Raw genomic sequence first — 22211 nt, forward strand, 5'->3', positions numbered from 1 at the left:
CAAATAACAGCTTTGTTAAGATATTAAGTATATTTCACATAGTATACAATTTATTTAATGGTTTTTAACATAGTCAATGTGTGCAACCATCATCACAGTTAATATTAGAACATTTTCATCACCCACAAAGAAACCCATTAGCAGTCACTACCCCTTCTCCCCACCCTCAGGCTCCTGGTAACTACATAATTTACATTATGTCTCTATGGGTTTGCCTGGATATTTCATATAAATGGAATCATACAGTATATGGTCCTTTGTGACTGTTTTGCCCATTTTTTATTGGGTTGTTTGATCTCATTATTGATTTGTAATAGTTTTCAATATTCTTTATTCACTTCACATCTTTGTCAGGTGTCAAATTAGCCAGACTTCATTGTTATTACTTTGAAAGATGAATTAAGAATGTACAAAAGACAGTAAGAAATGTCTTCCTCACACCCTTTTTCCCAGCACCAAGATTCCCTCCAGAAACAGTCCTTATTACTAGTTCCTTGAATATCCTTCCGTAAAGATTTTATTCAAGCAGAAGTGTATATCTAGTCTCTTTTTGCACAAGGTCACTATGCACACTATTTTGTACCTTTTTTCAAATGATACAGATGTTTGACTTTTGTGGACTATATTTTCATTTCAAAATTCAAATCTTTCCTCATACCTTTGTGCCCAGCCACCTAGTCTTCCCTCTCCCATTCCCACATGTGTATTTAGTGAGAATATATCTAATCCTGTCTTTTCTATTTTTTCACCCAAATAGAGGCATTCCATACCTGTGTATCTTTCTACCTAATAGTATATGGATCCTGCAGGTATCAGAGTGTGGAGATTCCCATTGCACTTCTTTCCTGTCTCCCTTTCCTCTCACAACATTCCTCCTTCAGGATGTACTAGAACCTCTGCAGGTAGAGGTGGGTGTGAGCAGCGTTCCAGGTGAGCTGCTGGCATTGGCCAAGGCACAGCAGGCAGGAGGTACTAGGAGGGACAGACCTGGGGAGCACAGGGAAGGCAGTGGGAGCAGTTGGCTGGCAACCACAGATCCAGGCCATGTGTATAATACATTCTAGGAGTGGGGTATGTTGAGAAGGGGAGAGCATGTTGGTAGCCACAAAGATCAAGGCAGACTGGAACCGTGCTGCTGACCCACCTGTGGTAGGACCTGTTTGGGTTGGGATGGTTCTAGTAGAGATGGACCTGCCTCCATTTCTGGTGTGATCGCTCTCCATCCAAATGTCACATATATGGCAATAATGCATGGACAGACTGCCCCCTGCAGGGATGGAAGCTTTGACCATCTCATGATCAGCTGCTTTACTCTCATGAGATGTAATTCATACATAATGTAACCTACCAACACACAGTTTTAAAAAATAAGTTTGATGTGTTTAATGTCCTGTTAAAAAGGGAGACATAAAAGGCAAGTGTGTATAATAAAATTCAGTATCTAAATGCTCAGGTATGACTTCATTAAAAAAGGCTCCCTCACAGATTTCTAAAATGTTGCCAGGTCAGCAGGCAGCACCACACCCATTGGGAACCACAGGGCTGGGCCATGCTATGTGCTGCCAATGTGCTTACCTCCTTATATTTTTATTTCAGATAAGTGCAGTAGAGTTCATTTCCACTTGCCATATCGATGGCAAGTCTTAGATGGAGGCAAGTGGAAGGATTTGCACAAAATGGAGCTTATTGAAGAGGCATATAGCAATCCTGCAAGAGACGGGTATGAAATACGTCATCTGTGTCTGTTTGTGCCTGGGCCTTTGTGTGCAGTATAAGAAGTTTAGACACAGTGGGCTTTAGTTTTGATGGGCTTCAGACAGACACACACACATGGAGTAAGCAGGCTACCTGGTCTACAAGCAGAGGCTCTGGGCTGGAAATTGAGGGCTGATGGTCATGCTGGTGGTTGACGCCTCTGTTCCCTCATCTTCCTCTTTTTTCAGGGAGGAGCTATGGGGAGAGGAGTGAGGGAGGGGTACCAAGTAAGTTTTGAATGATTTGATTCTGGGATCGATTATGTAAATGTATCCTCATTGATTAGTCCAGAAAACCAAGAAGTAGTCATTTGTGAAATTTTAGCCTTTGCCTGTAAAGTCATGCAGCTGAACTGCTGTTTATCATTCAGTCTTTTTTATTTTTCTACGTATGTCCTAGAATTTTCACTTAGAGTAAATGGGGAAGTGTTGAGTAACTTTATTTTCAAATGCTTACCATATCTTGGATTCCTTGGAACATATGTTGCCAAGAAGAGAATTTGAGCCCGTTTTTTGAGTGGGTAAAATAAATTTGTGCTTAGGGTACAGTTATGTGCAACTTGATGCTGGTAAAGTATGGGAAACAAATTATCCCCCTTTTGGAAGATTAAGTGGCTCATGTAGCCAGCCCTTATCTAAGTCTCCCCCTTCTCTTCCTCTCCTTTTCTGAGGCTTTTTAAGTTAAAATGGATACTTGGTGATATGCACAGCTACTAAGCATATAGGTCAGTGAATTTTGAGGAAGGCATAAATTGTGCAGCCAGTGCCCTGATCCAGCTGTAGACCATTTTCATCACCCAGAAGCCCCCCTTCCAGCCCTCTTCCGGTCAGTGTCCATGTCACAAACCACTGCTGTTTCAGCGTCTGTCAGCACAGATAGTCTTGCCTGTCCTTTAACCTGGTCTGAAGGGAGCTGCTCTCGACGGTTCCCATGTGTTTATGTGTTCACATGTGCTCCGGCTTCTGTGACTTAGGTGTTGGGGGTGAGCCTGCTGGGAGCCAGGCTGGTCCCTCCTCGGCTCTGTTGGCGGGTGCCAGGTTGTCTTCCACAGTGACTGTACCGCTTCCCACCCCCATTAGCGGTCTGTAACGACGTGGCTCTCTCACATTTGGTGCAGTCTGATATCTGTGCTTTTCTAGTCTTCAGTGTAAAGTGAGGTCTCTGTTTGCATACCCTTGAATCCTTGTGAGGAGAGGTGTCTCCTCAGTGCCCACTTGTGCTTTCTCTGCTGTGAAATGTCTGTGTTTGTAGTTTGCCTGTTTTGTTGAGGGGAAAGGTTGTGCTTTTCCTTAGTTTTGGAATTCTTCAAGTGTCTGGGTATTAAGTATATATTGAAAATAAATGAACTCCCCCTGTCAGCTTAAGGTATCTGTTAATGAAGAGAAGTATTTTTCCATCCTCTTCTTTATGGTTTTATACTGTTTTTTTCTTTTCCTTTTTTTTGGAGGGTTTCTACTTTTTGTGTCATAAGAAATTCTTCCTTATCCTGAGACCGTCAAAAAATTGTCCTGAATTTTTCTTTAAAAACTCTTAACATTTTAAGGACTGCATTAACCTCTCCTTGCCTGTGATGGAGTATATGTCCAATTTCATTCTTATGAAGATGAATTTCCAAAGACCACTTTAAAAAATATATTCAACTAAAAATTTAGAGTTTGGGATTGCCATGTACACACTGCTATATTTAAAATAGATAACAAGGAACTACTGTAGAGCAGAGGGAATTCTGCTCAATATTCTGCAATAATCTAAATGGGAAAAGAATTTGACAAACAATAGATAAATGTGTGTGTGTGTATGTGTGTGTATATAACTGAATCACATGGCTATGCACCTGAAACTAAGACGACATTGTTAACCAACTACACTCCAACATGAAAGATTGTAAAATAAGTAAAGCATTAAAAAATAAATAAAAGGTTAAGATTAAAAACATAAAAATATATTCAAAAAGTAAATCACAATGAGGCAGGGACTTCTCTGGCAGTCCAAAGGTTAGGACTTCACCTTCCACTGCAAGAAGTACAAGTTCCATCTGGTCAGGGAACTAAGATCCCACATGCCTTGTGGCCAGAAAACCAAAACATAAAACAGAAACAATATTGTAACAAATTCAGTAAAGACTTTAAAAATAGTCCATGTGGGAAAAAAAAACACCAAAATAACCAAACTGAGAAAAGTGAACCAAAATATATTTGGGATATATGTAAATATATATATAGAGAGAGAGAGAGAGAGAGTATTTCAGGTGATTTAAAAAAAAAATACATTTGTAATTCACCTCTGTCTCTTATGGACAAAAGAACAACACCTGCTGCCAAATGTTAAACTCTACTCAGCAAAAGAAAAAATTGTGACGAAACAGACATAAAATTTACCTACCATCTTAACCATTTTTAAGTGTAAGGTTCAGTGGCATTAAATACGTTCATGTTGTTCAGCTATCTTACATTGTTCATTTCCAGAAGTCAGTCGATTTTTAAACCCACCCAAACTGAGTCAGATTTGACAAAATGTAATATATTGTATAGGTTAATTTCAGACTTAGATGCCAAGTACTACTTTTGTAAGTAGGCCATCTTTTTTGCACCTGTTTTCAATGCTGTCTGTGTTAGGTGTTGAGTTAGCAAATACACTTCTTTTTCTGGCCCCTTCTGCTTCATTGATCTGTGTGTCTCTTATCAGTATCACACTGTCTCATGTAGAAGAGCTTTACAGTAACTTTAGGTGTCTGGTAAGGCAGTTTCCCACTGTTTTCCTTCAGATTATCTTGCCTCTTGGTCTTTTTTTCCTCTTCAGAAATTTTAAAATCTGCCTGTTGGTTTTCACAAAAAAACTCTGTTGTGATTTTTTTTTAACTAGAAATTGCATTGTCTATTACGTTTGGGGAGAACTGATGTCATAATACAGCAACTCATTTAAATGTACTTTAATACCTTTATTTTTCTTGTGATGAGAATTTTTTAGGATTCATTCTGTTAGCAACATGCAAATACTGCTATACAGCATCATTAACTATAGTTAATCATACTGTGCATTGCATCCCTCAGTTCAGCTCAGTTCAGTCGCTCAGTCGTGTCCGACTCTTTGGGACCCCATGAATCATAGCATGCCAGGCCTCCCTGTCCATCACCAACTCCCAAAGTTTATCCAAACTCATGTCCATCAAGTCAGTGATGCCGTCCACCCATCTCATCCTCTGTCATCCCCTTTTCCTCCTGCCCCCAATCCCTCCCAGCATCAGGGTCTTTTCCAGTGAGTCAGCTCTTCGCATCAGGTGGCCAAAGTATTGGAGTTTCAGATTCAGCATCAGTCCTTCCAATGAACACCCAGGACTGATCTCCTTTAGGATGGACTAGTTGGATCTCCTCGCAGCCCAAGGGACTCTCGAGTCTTCTCCAACATCACAGTTCAAAAGCATCAATTATTCGGCACTCAGCTTTCTTCACAGTCCAACTCTCACATCCATACCTGACTACTGGAAAAACCATAGCCTTGACTAGACGAACCTTTGTTGGCAAAGGAATGTCTCTGCTTTTTAATATGCTGTCTAGGTTGGTCACATCCACAGCTGGGTATTGTTTTTGCTTTGGCTCCATCCCTTCATTCTTTCTGGAGTTATTTCTCCACTGATCTCCAGTAGCATATTGGGCACCTACTGACCTGGGGAGTTCCTCTTTTCAGTATGCTATCATTTTGCCTTTTCATACTGTTCATGGGGTTCTCAAGGCAAGAATACTGAAGTGGTTTGCCATTCCCTTCTCCAGTGGACCACATTCTGTCAGATCTCTTCACCATGACCGGCCCGTCTTAGGTTGCCCCACGGGCATGGCTTAGTTTCATTGAGTTAGACTAGGCTGTGGTCCTAGTGTGATTAGATTGACTAGTTTTCTGTGAGTACAGTTTCAGTGTGTCTGCCCTCTGATGCCCTCTTGCAATACCTACCGTCTTACTTGGGTTTCTCTTTCCTTGGGCGTGGGGTATCTCTTCACGGCTGCTCCAGCAAAGCGCGGCTGCTGCTCCTTACCTTGGACAAGGGGTATCTCCTCACTGCCGCCCTTCCTGACCTTCAACGCAGGATAGCTCCTTTAGGCCCTCCTGTGCCCGCGCAGCCACCGCTCCTTGGATGTGGGGTTGCTCCTCCTGGCCTCCACCCCTGGCCTCGGGCGTGGGGGAGTGGGGTAGCTCCTCTCGGCCACTCCAGCATCACTGACTCAATGGACGTGAGTCTGAGTGAACTCTGGGAGTTGGTGATGGACAGGAGGGCCTGGTGTGCTTCGATTCATGGGGTCGCAAAGAGTCGGACATGACTGAGCGACTGAACTGACTGAACTGAGGTTGGTCATAACTTTCCTTCCAAGGAGTAAGTGTCTTTTAATTTCATGGCTGCAGTCACCATCTGCAGTGATTTTGGAGCCCCCCAAAATAAAGTCTGACACTGTTTCCACTGTTTCCCCATCTATTTGCCATGAAGTGATGGGACCGGATACCATGATCTTCGTTTTCTGAAGCTTGAGCTTTAAGCCAACTTTTTCACTCTCCTCTTTCACTTTCATCAAGAGGTTCTTTAGTTCCTCTTCACTTTCTGCCATAAGGGTGGTGTCATCTGGATATCTGAGGTTATTGATATTTCTCCTGGCAATCTTGATTCCAGCTTGTGTTTCTTCCAGCTCAGCATTTCTCATGATGTACTCTGCATATAAGGTAAATAAACAGGGTGATAATATGCAGCCTTGATGTACTCCTTTTCCTATTTGGAACCAGTCTGTTGTTCCATGTCCAGTTCTAACTGTTGCTTCCTGACGTGCATACAGGTTTCTCCAGAGGCAGGTCAGGTGGTCTGGTATTCCCATCTCTTTCAGTGTTTACCACAGTTTATTGTGATCCACAGAGTCAAAGGCTTTGGCATAGTCAATAAAGCAGAAATAGATGTTTTTCTGGAACTCTCTTGCTTTTTCCATGATCCAGCAGATGTTGGAAATTTGATCTGTGGTTCCTCTGCCTTTTCTAAAACCAGCTTGAACATCTGGAAGTTCACGGTTCACGTATCGCTGAAGCCTGGCTTGGAGAATTTTGAGCATTACTTTACTAGCATGTGAGATGAGTGCAATTGTGCAGTAGTTGGCATTTTTTGGCATTACCTTTCTTTGGGATTGGAATGAAAACTGACCTTTTTCAGTGCTGTGGCCACTGCTAAGTTTTCCAAATTTGCTGACATATTGAGTGCAGCACTTCCACAGCATCATCTTTCAGGATTTGAAAGAGCTCAACTGGAATTCCATCACCTCCACTAGCTTTGTTCGTAGTGATACTTTCTAAGGCCCACTTGACTTCACATTCCAGGATGTCTGGCTCTAGGTCAGTGATCACACCATCGTGATTATCTGGGTCGTGAAGCTCTGTTTTCTACAGTTCTTCTGTGTATTCTTGCCACCTCTTTTTAATATCTTCTGCTTCTGTTAGGTCCATACCATTTCTGTCCTTTATTGTGCCCATCTTTGCATGAAATGTTCCCAAGTAAGATGGTAGGTGTTGCGAGAGGGCATCAGAGGGCAGACATACTGAAACATAATCACAGAACACTAGCCAATCTGATCACACAGACCACAGCCTTGTCTAACTCAATGAAACCAAGCCACGCCGTGTGGGGCCACCCAAGATGGACGGGTCATGGTGGATAAGTCTGACAGAATGCGGTCCACTGGAGAAGGGAATGGCAAACTGCTTCAGTATTCTTGCCTTGAGAACCCCATTAACAGTATGAAAAGGCAAAATGATACGATACTGAAAGAGGAACTCCCCAGGTCGGTAAGTGCCCAATATGCTACTGAAGATCGGTGGAGAAATAACTTCAGAAAGAATGAAGGGATGGAGCCAAAGCAAAAATAATACCCAGTTGTGGATGTGACTGGTGGTAGAAGCAAGGTCAGATGCTGTAAAGAGCAATATTGCACAGGAACCTGAAATGTTAGATCCATGAATCAAGGCAAATTGGAAGTAGTCAAACAGGAGGAGATGGCAAGAGTGAATGTCGACATTCTAGAAATCAGCGAACTAAAATGGACTGGAATGGGTGAATTTAACTCAGATGACCATTATATCTACTACTGTGGGCAGGAATCCCTTAGAAGAAATGGAGTAGCCATCATGGTCAACAAGAGAGTCAGAAATGCAGTACTTGGATGCTATCTCAAAAATGACAGAAGGATCTCTGTTCGTTTCCAAGGCAAACCATTCAATATCACAGTAATCCAAGCCTGTGCCCCAACCAGTAATGCTGAAGAAGCTGAAGTTGAATGGTTCTGTGAAGACCTACAAGACCTTTTAGAACTAACACCCCAAAAAGATGTTCTTCTCATTATAGGGGACTGGAATGCAAAAGTAGGAAGTCAAGAGACACCTGGAGTAACAGGCAAATTTGGCCTTGGAGTACGGAATGAAGCAGGGCAAAGGCTAATAGAGTTGTGCCAAGAGAACACACTGGTCGTAGCAAACACCCTTTTCCAAGAACACAAGAGAAGACTCTACACATGGACATCACCAGATGGTCAATACCAAAATCAGATTGATTATATTCTTTGCAGCCAAAGTTGGAGAAGCTCTATACAGTCAGCAAAAAGACCAGGAGCTGACTGTGGCTCAGATCATGAACTCCTTATTGCCAAATTCAGACTGAAATTGAAGAAAGTAGGGAAAATCACTAGACCATTCAGGTATGACTTAAATCAAATCCCTTAATGATTATACAGTGGAAGTGAGAAATAGATTTAAGGGACTAGATCTGATAGAGTGCCTGATGAACTATGGATGGAGGTTCGTGACATTGTACAGGAGACAGGGATCAAGACCATCCCCGTGGAAAAGAAATGCAAAAAAGCAAAATGGCTGTCTGAGGAGGCCTTACAAATAGCTGTGAAAAGAAGAGAAGCGAAAAGCAAAGGAGAAGAGGAAAGATATAAGCATCTGAATGCAGAGTTCCAAAGAATAGCAAGGAGAGATAAGAAAGACTTCCTCAGTGATCAGTGCAAGTAAATAGAGGAAAACAACAGAATGGGAAAGACTAGCGATCTCTTCAAGAAAATTAGAGATACCAAGGGAACATTTCATTGCATCCCTAGTTAAATTTTTTTGTTTATTTTCTCCCTGCTGATGTGTAGAAAGGCAGTTGACTTTTCTACCTTATCTCCTGCAACTTTACTGAAATATCTTAGCTACTGATAATTTATTTGAATTATCTGTATAATTCTCAATATACTTGATACATGTTTAGAAATTAATATCTGTGAATAGCACTCTAAGTTTTACTTTTTAATTCTTAAAAATTTTATTTCTTTGGATTGCCTTATTATAGTGGCTAAGACTCCTCATGCTGAACAGAAATGATAATAACTGGAAGATTATTCTTCTTTTTTTTTCCTAATTTTAAAAGGAGTAATTTAAAAATGTTTTCCCTTAAGCATATGTGAATGTTTGGAACCTTTAGCATTGCTAATCAATTCTGATTTTATGCCTAATATGCCAGGAGTTTTTCTTTAATTGTGTATGGAAATTAAATTTTATTGAGTACAATTTCTGCATTAAGAGCCTATGTTTTGTTCTGTTTTGCTTGTTAATGCAGTGATTTACATTAATTTTCTAATGTTAAGTCCATTTCATTCCCAGGCCTAAGTCATGCCTGTGCGTATGTAGACACACACGTACACAAACACACACACACACATAATGGTGAATTTGGATTGCCACTCTCTGGTTTAAGACTTTTGAATTTATGTTTGAATAAGATTGGTCTATAATTATTTCATGTTGTCTTTGCTTGTTTTTTAAAATTGAAGTATAGTTGATGTACAGTATTATATGTTACAGATGTACAGTATAATGATGCCTGGTTTTTATCTTATGAAATTACTAGCCTCATAAAAATGAGATTGGGATGGATATTTTTTCTATTCTCAAAAGGCCATGTGAAATCAGAGTTATTTTTTTCCTGAATGATTATGCATCTAAAAGTTTCTAGTCTTGATGTTTAATTCTTGGGAAGATTTTAAACTATTGACCCAATTTCTTTTTCTTTTTTTTTTTTTATGAGAAACAAGTTTCTTCTTTTTATTTATTTTTTATTTTTTTTTTTTTTTTTTTTAATAGAAAATTATTTAATTAGTATACATGTGTTCCCCATCCTGAACCCTCCTCCCTCCTCCCTCCCCACACTGACCCAATTTCTTATAATTATTATAGGACCAGTCAGGTTTTCAGTTTTTCCTTGAGTCAGTTGGTAAGTTGATATTTTTTCTAGGAGTTTGGTCATTGTATTTATTTTAAAACTTACTGTCATAAAGTTACTTGTAATATCGCTATTAGTGTCTATGCCATCTTTAATTTACACTTTTAATCTTTTTTTCTGCCCTCCCTTTTTTCTTCATCAGTCTTGCAGAGATTTGTTACTCATATTTTTCTTTTTTAGAGGAACAGACTTTTATCCTTTTTTGACCCCATAGATTAGATGACCTATCATTTATTTCTAAGTATATTTTAAAATTAATTTTAAAATTTAAATTCAAATGAATTGCATTGTGGTCAGGCTGTATAGTAACAGATACTTTGAATTTTGTTGTAAAAGTGAAAGTTGCTCAGTTGCATCTGACTCTTTGTGACCACATGGAATTCTCCAGGCCAGAATACTGGAGTGGGTAGCCTTTCCCTTCTCCAGGGGATCTTCCTGACCCAGGAATTGAACTGGGGTCTTCTGCACTGCAAGGGGATTCTTTACCAACTGAGCTACCAGGGAAGCTAGTATATCATTAACTTTGGTAAAAGTTCTGTGTATACAGAGTGTTTTGAATGTGGTGTTAGATGGGTGTAAATTGTGTGGTTCTAATTTTTTGTATCTTTATTGATTTCTTTGTCTGCTTCTTGTATCAGTTAGCCAGAAAGGTATGTTAACAATTCACTATGAATTTGTTGGTTTCTCCTTGTAATCCCATCAATTTTTATTTTATATTTTAAAAACTATTATGAAGTATATAGAAGTTAAAAATTTTATCTTCCCAGTAAATTGAACCTGGTAGTACTATAAAATGAGTGCTTTTTATTAGTATTTCTAGTAATGCTTTTTTTGCCTTAAGTCTGTTTCATTTGATATTAATATAACTATGTCTGCTTTCTTTTAGCCCGCTTCACTATTTTACTTTCAAGCTCTTTTGTTTCTATTTTAGATATAGTTCCTGTAAACATAACAAAACTGGATATTTTTTCAGTTTGACAATCTTTGTCTTTTAATCTTTTTTTTATAGTGGTTTATTCATTTGTTGGGATTGCCTATTTACACATTGTGATTAATTTTGAATTTATTTCTACTGTCTGTTTTTGCTATTTGACCTGCTTTTTCTGTTTTTCTTTTCTCTTTTTGGTCTTCTCTTAGATGTTTCCTCATTTGATTTTTTCCCCCCTCATCTATTAATTTGGAAGTTATATAGTGACTTTCTGTTCTTTTAGTGGTTACTCTGGAAAACAGACCCTTTAACTTAATAAACTTTAGCTTAACAACTTAAGCTAATTAATACATTTTATCATTCTCTCGAACAATAAAAGAGTCTTGAACACTTGAATTCTGACTAGTTCCATTCAAACTCATTTACCACTGTGTGAATTTGGGCAAATTACTTAGTCTTCTTGTGTCCCAGTTTTTCCTTATGTCAAGTGTATAAAAATAATAGTTCCTACATTAAAGGATTAATTATTTTGAGAATTAAAAGAATTAATGTGTAGAATGCTCAGAACAATGCCAGGCATATAAAATGTGTTGTATAAAATTGCTTCTATTATTTTCTTAATCCCAGGAGTTAGAAATTAACATTGTTTTATATAGTCAGTATTTGTTTAAATTTAGACATTTATCATTTTGTATTTTTGCACACAATCCTTTGTTCATATGTTTCCTTGTGGATCATTTTCTTTTAAATTCATCTTTTAGAAGTTGGTTTAGTGAGGGTCTGGTGGCAGATGTGTTTTTTGTTTATCTGAAAGTGTTTATTTCATCTTCATTCTTGAAAAATAGTTTTATTGGGTGTTTTCTCTTAATTCTTCAAAGATTATTCCATTGTTTTCTGGCTCCCATTGCTTATTTAGAAGTTAGTTATCAGTATAAATACATTGTTTGGCCTGGGGCTGGGGTGCTGTCGTAACAGATGACTGCAAATTTGGTGTCTTAGGAGCAAGAATTTATTCTTATGTTTCTGGAGGCTAGAATTCCAAAGTCAAGGTGTCAGCAGGGCTATGCTCTGTCTGTAGACGCCAGGGGAAGATCCTTCTTGCCTCCTCCTAGCTCCTCGTGGTTGTTGGCAATCCTTCATATTTCTTGGCATTCCTTGGTTTATAGCTGCGTTACTCTAATCTCTTTCTTTTTTGTCTCATGGCTTTCTCCTATGTGTCTTTGTGTCCAAATTTCTTTTTATGAGGACACCAAGTCATGGGATTAGGGCTCAGCCTACTTGAGTATGACCTCATCTTAATTATATCTGAGAAGACCTTATTTCTTAGTGAGGTCACATTTCAGCTGCCACGAGTGAGGATACAGTTCAACACATTACAGTAGGTAATCTGTTTTTTTCCTCTCTGACTAAACATACAGTCAGCCTCTGGTGCTACAGTTTCACAAAGATCTGTCTATATGTGGACTTATTTTTATTTAGTCTGTTTATAATTCATTCTTTTTGAGTGGAAGGTTTTATGTTTAATCATTTCTGAAAGTTCCTCAAAAATATTGTTTCTCTGGACTTCTAATTAGACATATATTAAGATCTTCTTACTCTGTTTTTTATGTTTTTTGACTTATCTCTCACGTCGTCCTTTGTGCTGTATGCAGGGGAATTTCTTCACTTGGTTACCTAGTTCATTAGTTCAGCCTTGTCTGAGATGAAGTGTGTCCTGTCTACTGTGATTTTAAGATTATAATTATTTACTTCTAAAGATTGTTTTTTCCTGCTTAATTCTTACAGTTTCTTAATCCATACTCATACTTTTGATACTCAATATTAACTTTAAAAAACACTTCATTCATATTGTATATTTATATCCAACAACTCTTAACATCTGTTGTCTTTAGTGGACTGGTTTTGCTGGATTTTGCTTATGGTGTCTTGTTTCTGGTTTATTTGATTATAAGCTTATGTTTGCTGAAACTTTATCTGTAGAAATTTTTAAAAGTTTAAACTTTTATTATGTATTGGGTTGTAGCTGACTAACAATCTTGTTGTAGTTTCAGGTAAACAGCAAAGGGACTCAGCCATATATATATACATGTATCCATTCTCCTCCAAAGGCACCTCCCATCCAGACTGGCATCTACATAACATCTACATAACATTGAGTAGAGTTCCATGTGCTATGCAGTAGGTCCTTGTTGGTTATCCATTTTAAACATAGCAATGTCCATGACCTTACCAAAGTCCCTAACTGTCCCTTTCCTCCAGCAACCATAAATTTGATTTCTAAGTCTGTGAGTCTTTTTCTCTTCTTTAAGTTCATTTGTGTCATTTCTTTTTAGATACCACATATAAGGGATGTCATACGATATTTCTCCTTCTGTCTGATTGACTTCACTCAGTATGACACTCTGGGTCCATCCACCCAGAATAATGCCATATTGTAAATGGCATTATTTCTTTTTTAATGGCTGAGTAATATTCATATATATATATATATATACACACACACACACACACCATATCTTCTTTATCCGTTCCTCTGTTGATGGACACTTAGGTTGCTTCCATGTATTGGCTATTATAAACAGTGAAGCAATGAATATTGGGGTTCATGTATCCTTTCGGATCATGTTTTTCTCCAGATATATGCCTGGGAGTGGGATTGCAGGATTATCATATAGTAGTTCTATTTTTAAAGGAACCTCCATACTGTTCTCCTGGAGAAGGAAATGGCACCCCACTCCAGTACTCTAGCCTGGAAAATCCCACGGACGGAGGAGCCTGGTGGGCTGCCGTCCATGGGGTCGCGAAGAGTCAGGCACGACTGAGTGGCTTCACTTTCACTTTTCACTTTCATGCATTGGAGAAGGAAATGGCAACCCACTCCAGTGTTCTTGCCTGGAGAACCCCAGGGACGGGGGAGCCTGGTGGGCTCCCATCTATGGGGTCACACACAGTCGGACACGACTGAAGCTACTTAGCATACTGTTCTCCATAGTGGCTATACCAATTTAAATTCCCACCAACAGTGTAGGAGAGTTCCCTACTCTTTATACCATCTTAAGCATTATAGAAATTCTTTTGAGGCCCGAGTTGAAGGTAAATTCCTTCCAGAGAGGATTTGTGTTTGCTTCTATGGGAAATGTCACTGTGGGTCTCTAAATTTAATTCTCACAAAAGAAGTGTGAATCAACTTAACTTCCTTGAGGCATGAGCAGTTTATGAGTTCTCAGTGGAAGTTTTCTTCCTTTCCTTCCAAAGCCAACTCTGACATAGGCAAATTTCCTTGCTGACTTCCTTTGCAAAGCAGATTCCTTTTCCAGCTCCCTTCACTAAGGATGTGTAGTCTTTTAAAATCATGATTTTATGCTGAAATATCTCTTTGGAGATTTAACCCTTGACCATATTCAGATACTACATTTGTTTCCTGTTTCCTCATTGCCACTAAAAATAGGGCTGTTTGTCATTACTCACTGACATCGCCTTTGGACAGCCAATGGCTTTAGTTTTCATTCACCTCACTGGTTCCAGACCTTCCCTTTGCTCTTGGGGCAGTACAGCATTTGGAAAGCGAGTAGATCGTGGTGGCTCAGAGTGCAGGCCATTCTGCCAAACTGCTTAACTTAAACCCCAGCTCTGCTGTCTATTAGCTGTTTAACTTTGAACAGGTTTCTGAACCTCCCCGGGCTTCTGTTTTCACATCTGTAAAAATGGGGATGAGTCGCAGCTTTGGTACAATGAAGACTTAATCCCTTAAAATGTATAAAGTACTTAGTAGGGGGACTGGCCCAGCCCACATGCAGTGTATATTAACTATTTTTGGCTTCTAAGGATTTTTGTTTTTTGTCAGCTCAGCAATGCATTTTTTAAAAAGCTGTTTACCTAGCATTTTTGTGTAATGAAAGGAATGTCATGATAACAAGTTCTCCATGGTGTGTGTGTGTTTGTGTGCTTAGTTGCTCAGTTGTGTCTTGACTCTTTGCAACCCCATGGACGGTAGCCTGCCAGCCTCTTGTGTCCATGGCATTTCTCAGGCAATAATACTGGAGTGGGTTGCCATTGTCTCCTCCAGGGGCTCTTTTCCATAGTATTGTGATTTTATTATTTTCACACAGCAAAATGGATCTTAAAGCAAGTCCCCTCCCACCCTGACGCATTGTTTTAAATGTGCAGGTCCCATGTATGTTCACATCTTTCAGCCGAGTGACTCGGAGACCACGAAAGAAGCTGAGGGGCCCACGTTCACGTGGCTGGACTTTCAGTTTACTTCTTGTGTTCTTTTGCAGGGTCACGTGCACTGAGACATCCAGTAGCTTTCTCATTGGTTTTCTGAACTTTGACACCATGAAGTTTGGTGCCACCCAGGCTCGCCGTCTCTCCACAGCCTCCTCGGTCACCAAACCTCCACACTTCATCCTCACCACCAACTGGGTTTGGTACTGGACTGATGAGTTTGGCTCTTGGCAGGAATATGGACGACAAGTAAGTGTTACGGAAAGAGTATGAATGTTTCTTCCTGTGGGTCCATGATGGAGGAATCTTTGCAAACATGGGCACAAGGACTGCTCCAGGGAGCCCTTGACAGAGCCAAAGATCCCCAGGTCCCCTTATGACTCACTTGCTTTGGGGGAATTATGGCAGAACTGGATAATTTAGAGTTCATTTGTATGAGGTCACATCTTGGAACAATTAGCTATCTGTTAGTTCATGAGGACTGAGTAACTTTGGTTGTAGTGATATCATAGTTTGTTAAATGGGGGTAGAAAAATGTCTCTCTTACTGTTGAACAGGTAACTCCAGAGCGAGTGCCTGGGTGTGCAGGAGTGTTTGTGTAGCTGTGGACTAAAGCTTAAGGCTTTTCAGAGCTAGCTTTTTGCTTTATCTATAGTAGTCACTTTACAAAAGGTGGAAAAGTATATGAAATTAACTTGTTTCAGCTATTGATTTGGTATTTGGGTCAAGTAACTGCTGCTGTCAACTAGTCAGAGATGTTCATAGATGAATCAAGATTAGAGGGAGCTTCCCCCTGACCCCGGTTATCTGTAGAGATACATGTGTAGGGAGGTCACCATTTCTATAATGACAGCTTCTCCCAAAAGACAGTTGGGCTATGTGGTCTAATAGACATTTGTATTTTTCTGGGTTGTGAGAGGCTATATTAAAGCTTTAGTTTCATGCTCTTGACTGCATTTGAAATGTTTTTTTCCCTGGGAACTCTGTAACGTGAGCTTTGTGGGGGCTTTGGCCACTGACGTGCCCCCAGGCTGAAGACAGTGTTTGCACATAGCAGGTCCTCAGGAGAAAGACACTGGCCAGTTGAAATGCAGAGGTATTACCACTCTGTACCCGCTGGCCAGGTGGATGTGGGCACTCTCAGCAGATGACTTGAGCCCTCCTCCTTCCCTCTTCTTCCAGTGCCAGCCTTCCTGCATCTGTCCTCTGCCCCACCTGCCTTCCCCCCCGAGCATCCTGGGATTTTTTCTGTCTTCCCTGGATTTGTTCAGGGAGGCTGTCTAGTGTGGCTCTGGGTTTGGTCAGGAGAGGGAGGGATGAGGCCGAAACAATGGACAGAAGAGGCTGCAGTGCTCAGGCCCTCAGTGAAATAGCATTTGCGAGTTTACTTGTACTTGAAGGGTTGTGTCATCCGTTACAAGTAATTGAACACCCTCTCTTCCATTGCTCCTGACACGGTTGTCCAGGTTAGTTGGGCCCATGTGGGCTGTCTTCCATTTTCCTGAGCAGTTTACAGCAGGCAGTCCTGTTGGCTCCTGTTCTGTGCCTCTCTCTCCTACCACAGCCCCACCCCCAGCTCCTCTCATCTGCCTCCCCAGGACACGGACACGCACTGTGGGCTTGTCTGCCGGGTGTGTGAATGGCCCCCAGTGTCTGTCTTCTTGCCTTCACCATATATCTATCTGGCTTTCCCTTCACAGGGCATGGATCACCCTGTGACCAGCGTCACCAGCAGTGATTTGGAGAAGGCCTACCTGGCGTACTGTGCCTCGGGGTCTAACCCCCAAGCAGCCACCCTGAGGTTCCAGGCAGGAAAGCACTCATACGAGTTAGACTTCAAAGGTACTTTTTGGGGTTCCCCAGTGGCCTAGTGATTAGGATTCTGGGCTTTCACTGGTTGGCCTGTATTCAGTCCCTGGTCAGAAAACTGAGATCCCACAAGCTGTGCAGCATGGCCAGGGTGAGGTTGGGAGAAGGTATTTCCTGATCCACCGCACTCACCCAGTAGGGCCTGATAATCTGCTGGCCCTGCCTTTTCCATCTTAACCGTGGAGAAACTCCGCACACACACTGAGGGCCAGGAAAGAGAAGGATGCAATGGTCCCGGTTCTGAAATGCTGCAGATCTAGAAGGGAGAATAGACCTGTCAACAAATGAGCCAGCCAGCAGGATGCAGGGGGAGCTGCCTGGGGTAGATAGCAGGCGACAGGAACCCCGTGTGGAGGGACAAGTAGCATCAGCCTGAGGCAGTGGTGGTGTAGGCAGCACTGTAGCAGGGTCCTGTGGGCCATGGGCAAGTCCCTGTGTCTGAGGATTAACTTTAGTCACTGACACGAGTCACAGTGGTTCTGCTGTGCAGCTCCTCCTCCTACTCCCAGCTGCAGAGTCCACGTCAGCTTTTCTGTAGGCGCCTTCAGCACTGGTGGCTGGCTGGAAACACATGGTAGACACACATCAGCTGAAAATTGCTGTGAAGCAGATTATCAGGTGCTCTGCTTGTGGTAGCCTGAGTCCGGGCCTTAATGGCTTGTTCTGCTTGCCTTGACAGACAGACAGAAGCAGACCAAACACCCTTTGGTCAGGTCTTCCAGTGACTTATCTGTGAGGTGTGGTGTTTTTCTTTCCTTTAGTTTCAGTTTCTTGTGGCTTTTTTCAAGCCATTTTCACATGGATTTATCAGTTCATTCCTGTTCAATTCAGTTTTGCCTTTAAATTCACATTTTAATCTCTGAATCCTTATCAGTTTTCAGCATTTTTTTAAGGAAATTAAGTGGACCTCCTTTTAAGCACTTTTAAACAGCACTTTAAGCACTGTTTATTGTTTACTTTTGTGGACCATCTGTTTGGAGGGCAGCAAACTGTCTTTGGTGAATTATCCTAGGTCCACTCTATCTGCCTACTTTTATCCGGTTAGTTTTGCTTGTGGTTTTGTACTTGTACTTATCCTTTTGGTTAAGGTAGAATCGCTGCCCCCTCGATGTGCCTGTGCTAAGAGCCTAAAAGTTTCTTCTACTTTACAGTGAGAACTGCTTACAGCTTTCAGTATCTGCTGGGAAATATCAATCATGTGTGAGGTGGTTTTACAATCCACAGTCTGATAAATACAAGTGCAGTCAAGGGGATTGTGAGAAATCTATGGAATAATAAGTTGGGACTGGCCTGAAGATCAAGTCTATACAAGTAGCACCCATCTGACTGCTGCTGACCACAGTTTAAAATATTTCTTTAAAGTATCTGAACACTATCAAATCAACTAGAAATGTCAGATGCAGCCTCTCAACCCAGGCAGCTCCCCCAAGGGACAGAATAGTCAAGATGAGGGTGGGGAAGAACACACACTGAGTTTACTGCAAACTTAAGAAAAGCATATTTCCTGCAGACTGCCCCAAGCTCACGTGGTGGGCAAAACTCTTTGGTCTGTGTGTTGGTAGATGACAGTAGCCACAGTGGTTTCAGGTGACTTCTCCCTTCATAACCTCACTACTCGACAGAGTGAAAGCAAGTCTCAGGCGGCAGTCTGCCACTCAAATTTATTTACTAAATATTTATTAGGAAGCAAGTTCGTTTAAAAAACACACACAGCAGGCCAAATGACTCGTTCTGTAGCATCAGGGAAGGCTTGACTCTGTCCTTTCAGGAACTTCAGTGACCCTGAAGGACTCTGTCCTTCAGTGACAGAACAGTCACTGAAGGCAAATAAATGCCAAGACTCCAGAGCCAGAATTCTGATGTCTGTTAGCTGGTATCGGTTGGCAGAATCCCCATGGTCAGGGCTTGTTTAGGACTTCGTCTAGTGTATTCTCTTTAATGGTAAATTAGGGAGATGGTCTCATGCTTTACTTTGTTCGAGGGACATAGGGAACAGGTCTCACAAATACTTAGCCCATTCATGTATCTCGAACGCCTTTTAATTTCACCTACAAAGCCTTTGACTGTGTGGATCACAATAAACTATGGAAAACTCTGAAAGAGATGGGCATACCAGGCCACCTGACCTGCCTCTTGAGAAACCTGTATGCAGGTCAGGAAGCAACAGTTAGAACTGGACATAGAGCAACAGACTGGTTCCAAATAGGAAAAGGAGTACATCAAGGCTGTATATTGTCACCCTGCTTATTTAACTTATATACAGAGTACATCATGAGAAACGCTGGGCTGGAGAAAGCACAAGCTGGAATCAAGATTGCCGGGAGAAATATCAATAAACTCAGATATGCAGATAACACAACCCTTATGGCAGCAAGTGAAGAAGAACTAAAGGGCCTTTTGATAAAAGTGAAAGAGGAGAGTGAAAAGTTGGCTTAAAGCTCAACATTCGGAACACTAAGATCATGGCATCCGGTCCCATCACTTCATGGCAGATAGGTGGGGAAACAGTGGAAACAGTGGCTGACTTTATTTTTCTGGGCTCGAAATCACTGCAAATGGTGATTGCAGCCATGAAATTAAAAGACGCTTACTCCTTGGAAGGAAAGTTATGACCAACCTAGACATCATATTAAAAAGCAGAGACATTACTTTGCCAACAAAGGTCCGGCTAGTCAAGACTATGGTTTTTCCAGTGGTCATGTATGGATGTGAGAGTTGGACTGTGAAGAAAGCTGAGCACCGAAGAATTGATGCTTTTGAACTGTGGTGTTGGAGAAGACTCTTGAGAGTCCCTTGGACTGCAAGGAGATCCAACCAGTCCATTCTAAAGGAGATCAGTCCTGGGTGTTCATTGGAAGGACTGATGTTAAAGCTGAAACTCCAATACTTTGGCCACCTGATGTGAAGAGATGACTCATTGGAAAAGACCCTGATGCTGGGAAAGATTGAGGGCAGGAGGAGAAGGGGATGACAGAGGATGAGATGGTTGGATGGCATCATCGACTCAATGGACATGGGTTTGGGTGGACTCCGGGAGTTGGTGATGGACAGGGAGGCCTGTCGTGCTGCGATTCATGGGGTCGCAAAGAGGTGGACACGACTGAGCAACTGAACTGATAAAAGGTTATTTAAGAGTCATTGCATTGCTAGTCAACAGACTAGTGAAAAACCTGTTTAAGTAAGCTAATTAGCAGAGTATTGGTGAGAGGCTGAGTGATGGGTAACTGAAGGGGTTGTGGTAGCCATGTCTGGAGTATGGTCTCCCAATCAGAATGTTGGGGACTGCCCGGGAGTGCCCATTCTTGACTACCTGGACTCTGGCATGAGGGACACACACCTAGGTGATCACAGGGTATATGCTCAAATGCAGTAGGGTGAATTAGTTTTTCAAGTCAAATAAATTGTTTATGTGCAGAAAGTAAGACTTGACAGAGATTTCCTGGTGGTTGGGACATGTAATCTATAGGTTTCATGACTTTTCAGCCTGAAAGATAGGTTCCCCTCTCTGCCCTCAGGATGAATATAAGAATCTTGGGGGTTGGCATAGAGTAAGAATTTCATTTGTTAAAGACTATGCAGGTTTTAAAAGGTTGAGAAATACTGCTGTTGAGTAAGTTTAGTCAAACTAAGAAAAACTTTACTCGTAAAATTATTATATTAACTCTAAATCCCACTGGCTCAAGATGTGGTAATTTGGTCTCAGGCTGGGCTGGAGCTTTTTTATATCCAAGCTGGGAAAAATTGCTGAGCAAAATAATAGTTTAAACAAGATTGGAAGGAACAATTTAAAAGCACTCATGTATAATTGATATGTCAATTACTAATCATTCATCTATTCATTAAATCCAGTCTCCTACAGATACCTATTATGAATATTTGAAATGTGTAAAACTGCCTTATTTTTAACAGACTGATTGTGGGCTTTAACATTTGAATTAGCTTTATAACCTGTTTAATTTGTGTTGATAAAGCACTGCCGTCCTGTATGTATATTGTGTTTTTTTTCCACCAGCCTTCATTCAGAAAAATGTGATCTATGGCACAGTTAGAAAGGTTTGCCGAAGACCCAAATATGTGTCTCCCCAAGATGTGAAGATGAAGCAGACCTGGTAGGTGGCATTTGGGGAATTTGTTATGTAATATGTGTATCAGCTGATACGTGCTCAACTACAGGTACTAAACCTACTCAGACTGGCTATAGCATCAAGAGGGTTAGTTGGCTTGCAATCTTATGCCCTGGCACTCTGTCTCTATTTCCTGTGCCTTGCCCTCTGAGTATATTTGTACTTTGCTTCTTAATACCGGGCTTACCTTGTGGCTCAGCTTGTAAAGAATCTGCCTGCAGTGCCAGAGACCTGGGTTCGATCCCTGGGTTGGGAATATCCCCAGAGAAGGGAAAGGCTCCTCACTTCAGTATTCTGGCCTGGAGAATTGCATGGACTGTATAGTCCATGGGGTCGCAAAGAGTCGGACATGACTGAGCTACTTTACTTTTCACTTAATACCAAAGTGCTACTGTTTATATGAGTGATCTGTAAGAAGGTTGAGGCTTCATGAAATGGAAAAATCTTTACCATGGAATGGTAAATGGTAATATGTTTACCTGTATGGTAAATGGAAATATATTTACCATACTTCAAGTAAAAATGTATTATAAAGGTATAATATTTAACAAAGTTATAAAAAGGTAAATGCTTGATGTATAGTTGTTTTAATGATGATACAGATATAATTAACAAAGCATTAAATGATAAGCCAAACACAATAGAAAGGAAAAGATATCCCCCAAATCACTTAATTAGATGTTTTATCTTTAAGATTGCCAGTGATGTTACTGTGACATGAAGGTATTCTTGTGCAGATTTTTCCAGAAACCAGAAAGTTCTTTCTTAGTTTAGACTTAACTTAGAGAATGTGAAGAAATAATAGTGATCTAACTCTGATAATTTTCTGGTTCCATTTTCAAGTGATTGCATCTTTTGCTTTATGACTTGGAAGATATCTTTTTGAACAGCTCGGGGTTTTTCTGTTTGTATGTTTGTTTTTATTTATTTTTTAATTGGAATATAATTGCTTTACAACATTGTCTTAGTTTCTGCTGTACAACAACTTGAATCAGCTGTATGTGTACATACACCCCTTCTCTCCTGA

At 40.8% G+C, this 22211-nt stretch overlaps 1 protein-coding gene across 2 annotated transcripts in view; it reads left to right on the top strand.

Moving 5' to 3' along the window:
* Positions 1 to 22211, top strand: part of PARP12 (poly(ADP-ribose) polymerase family member 12) — a 46793-nt gene that overhangs the window by 12602 nt on the left and 11980 nt on the right. For both annotated transcript variants that reach the window (XM_070369187.1, XM_070369188.1), the window contains exons 5-8: positions 1597 to 1720; positions 15245 to 15440; positions 16892 to 17033; positions 21073 to 21169. In XM_070369187.1, coding sequence (XP_070225288.1) covers positions 1597 to 1720; positions 15245 to 15440; positions 16892 to 17033; positions 21073 to 21169 — 559 coding nt within the window. The remainder of the gene's footprint in view (positions 1 to 1596; positions 1721 to 15244; positions 15441 to 16891; positions 17034 to 21072; positions 21170 to 22211) is intronic.

Source organism: Bos mutus, chromosome 4 (genome assembly GCF_027580195.1).
Source record: "Bos mutus isolate GX-2022 chromosome 4, NWIPB_WYAK_1.1, whole genome shotgun sequence".
NCBI lineage: Eukaryota > Metazoa > Chordata > Mammalia > Artiodactyla > Bovidae > Bos > Bos mutus.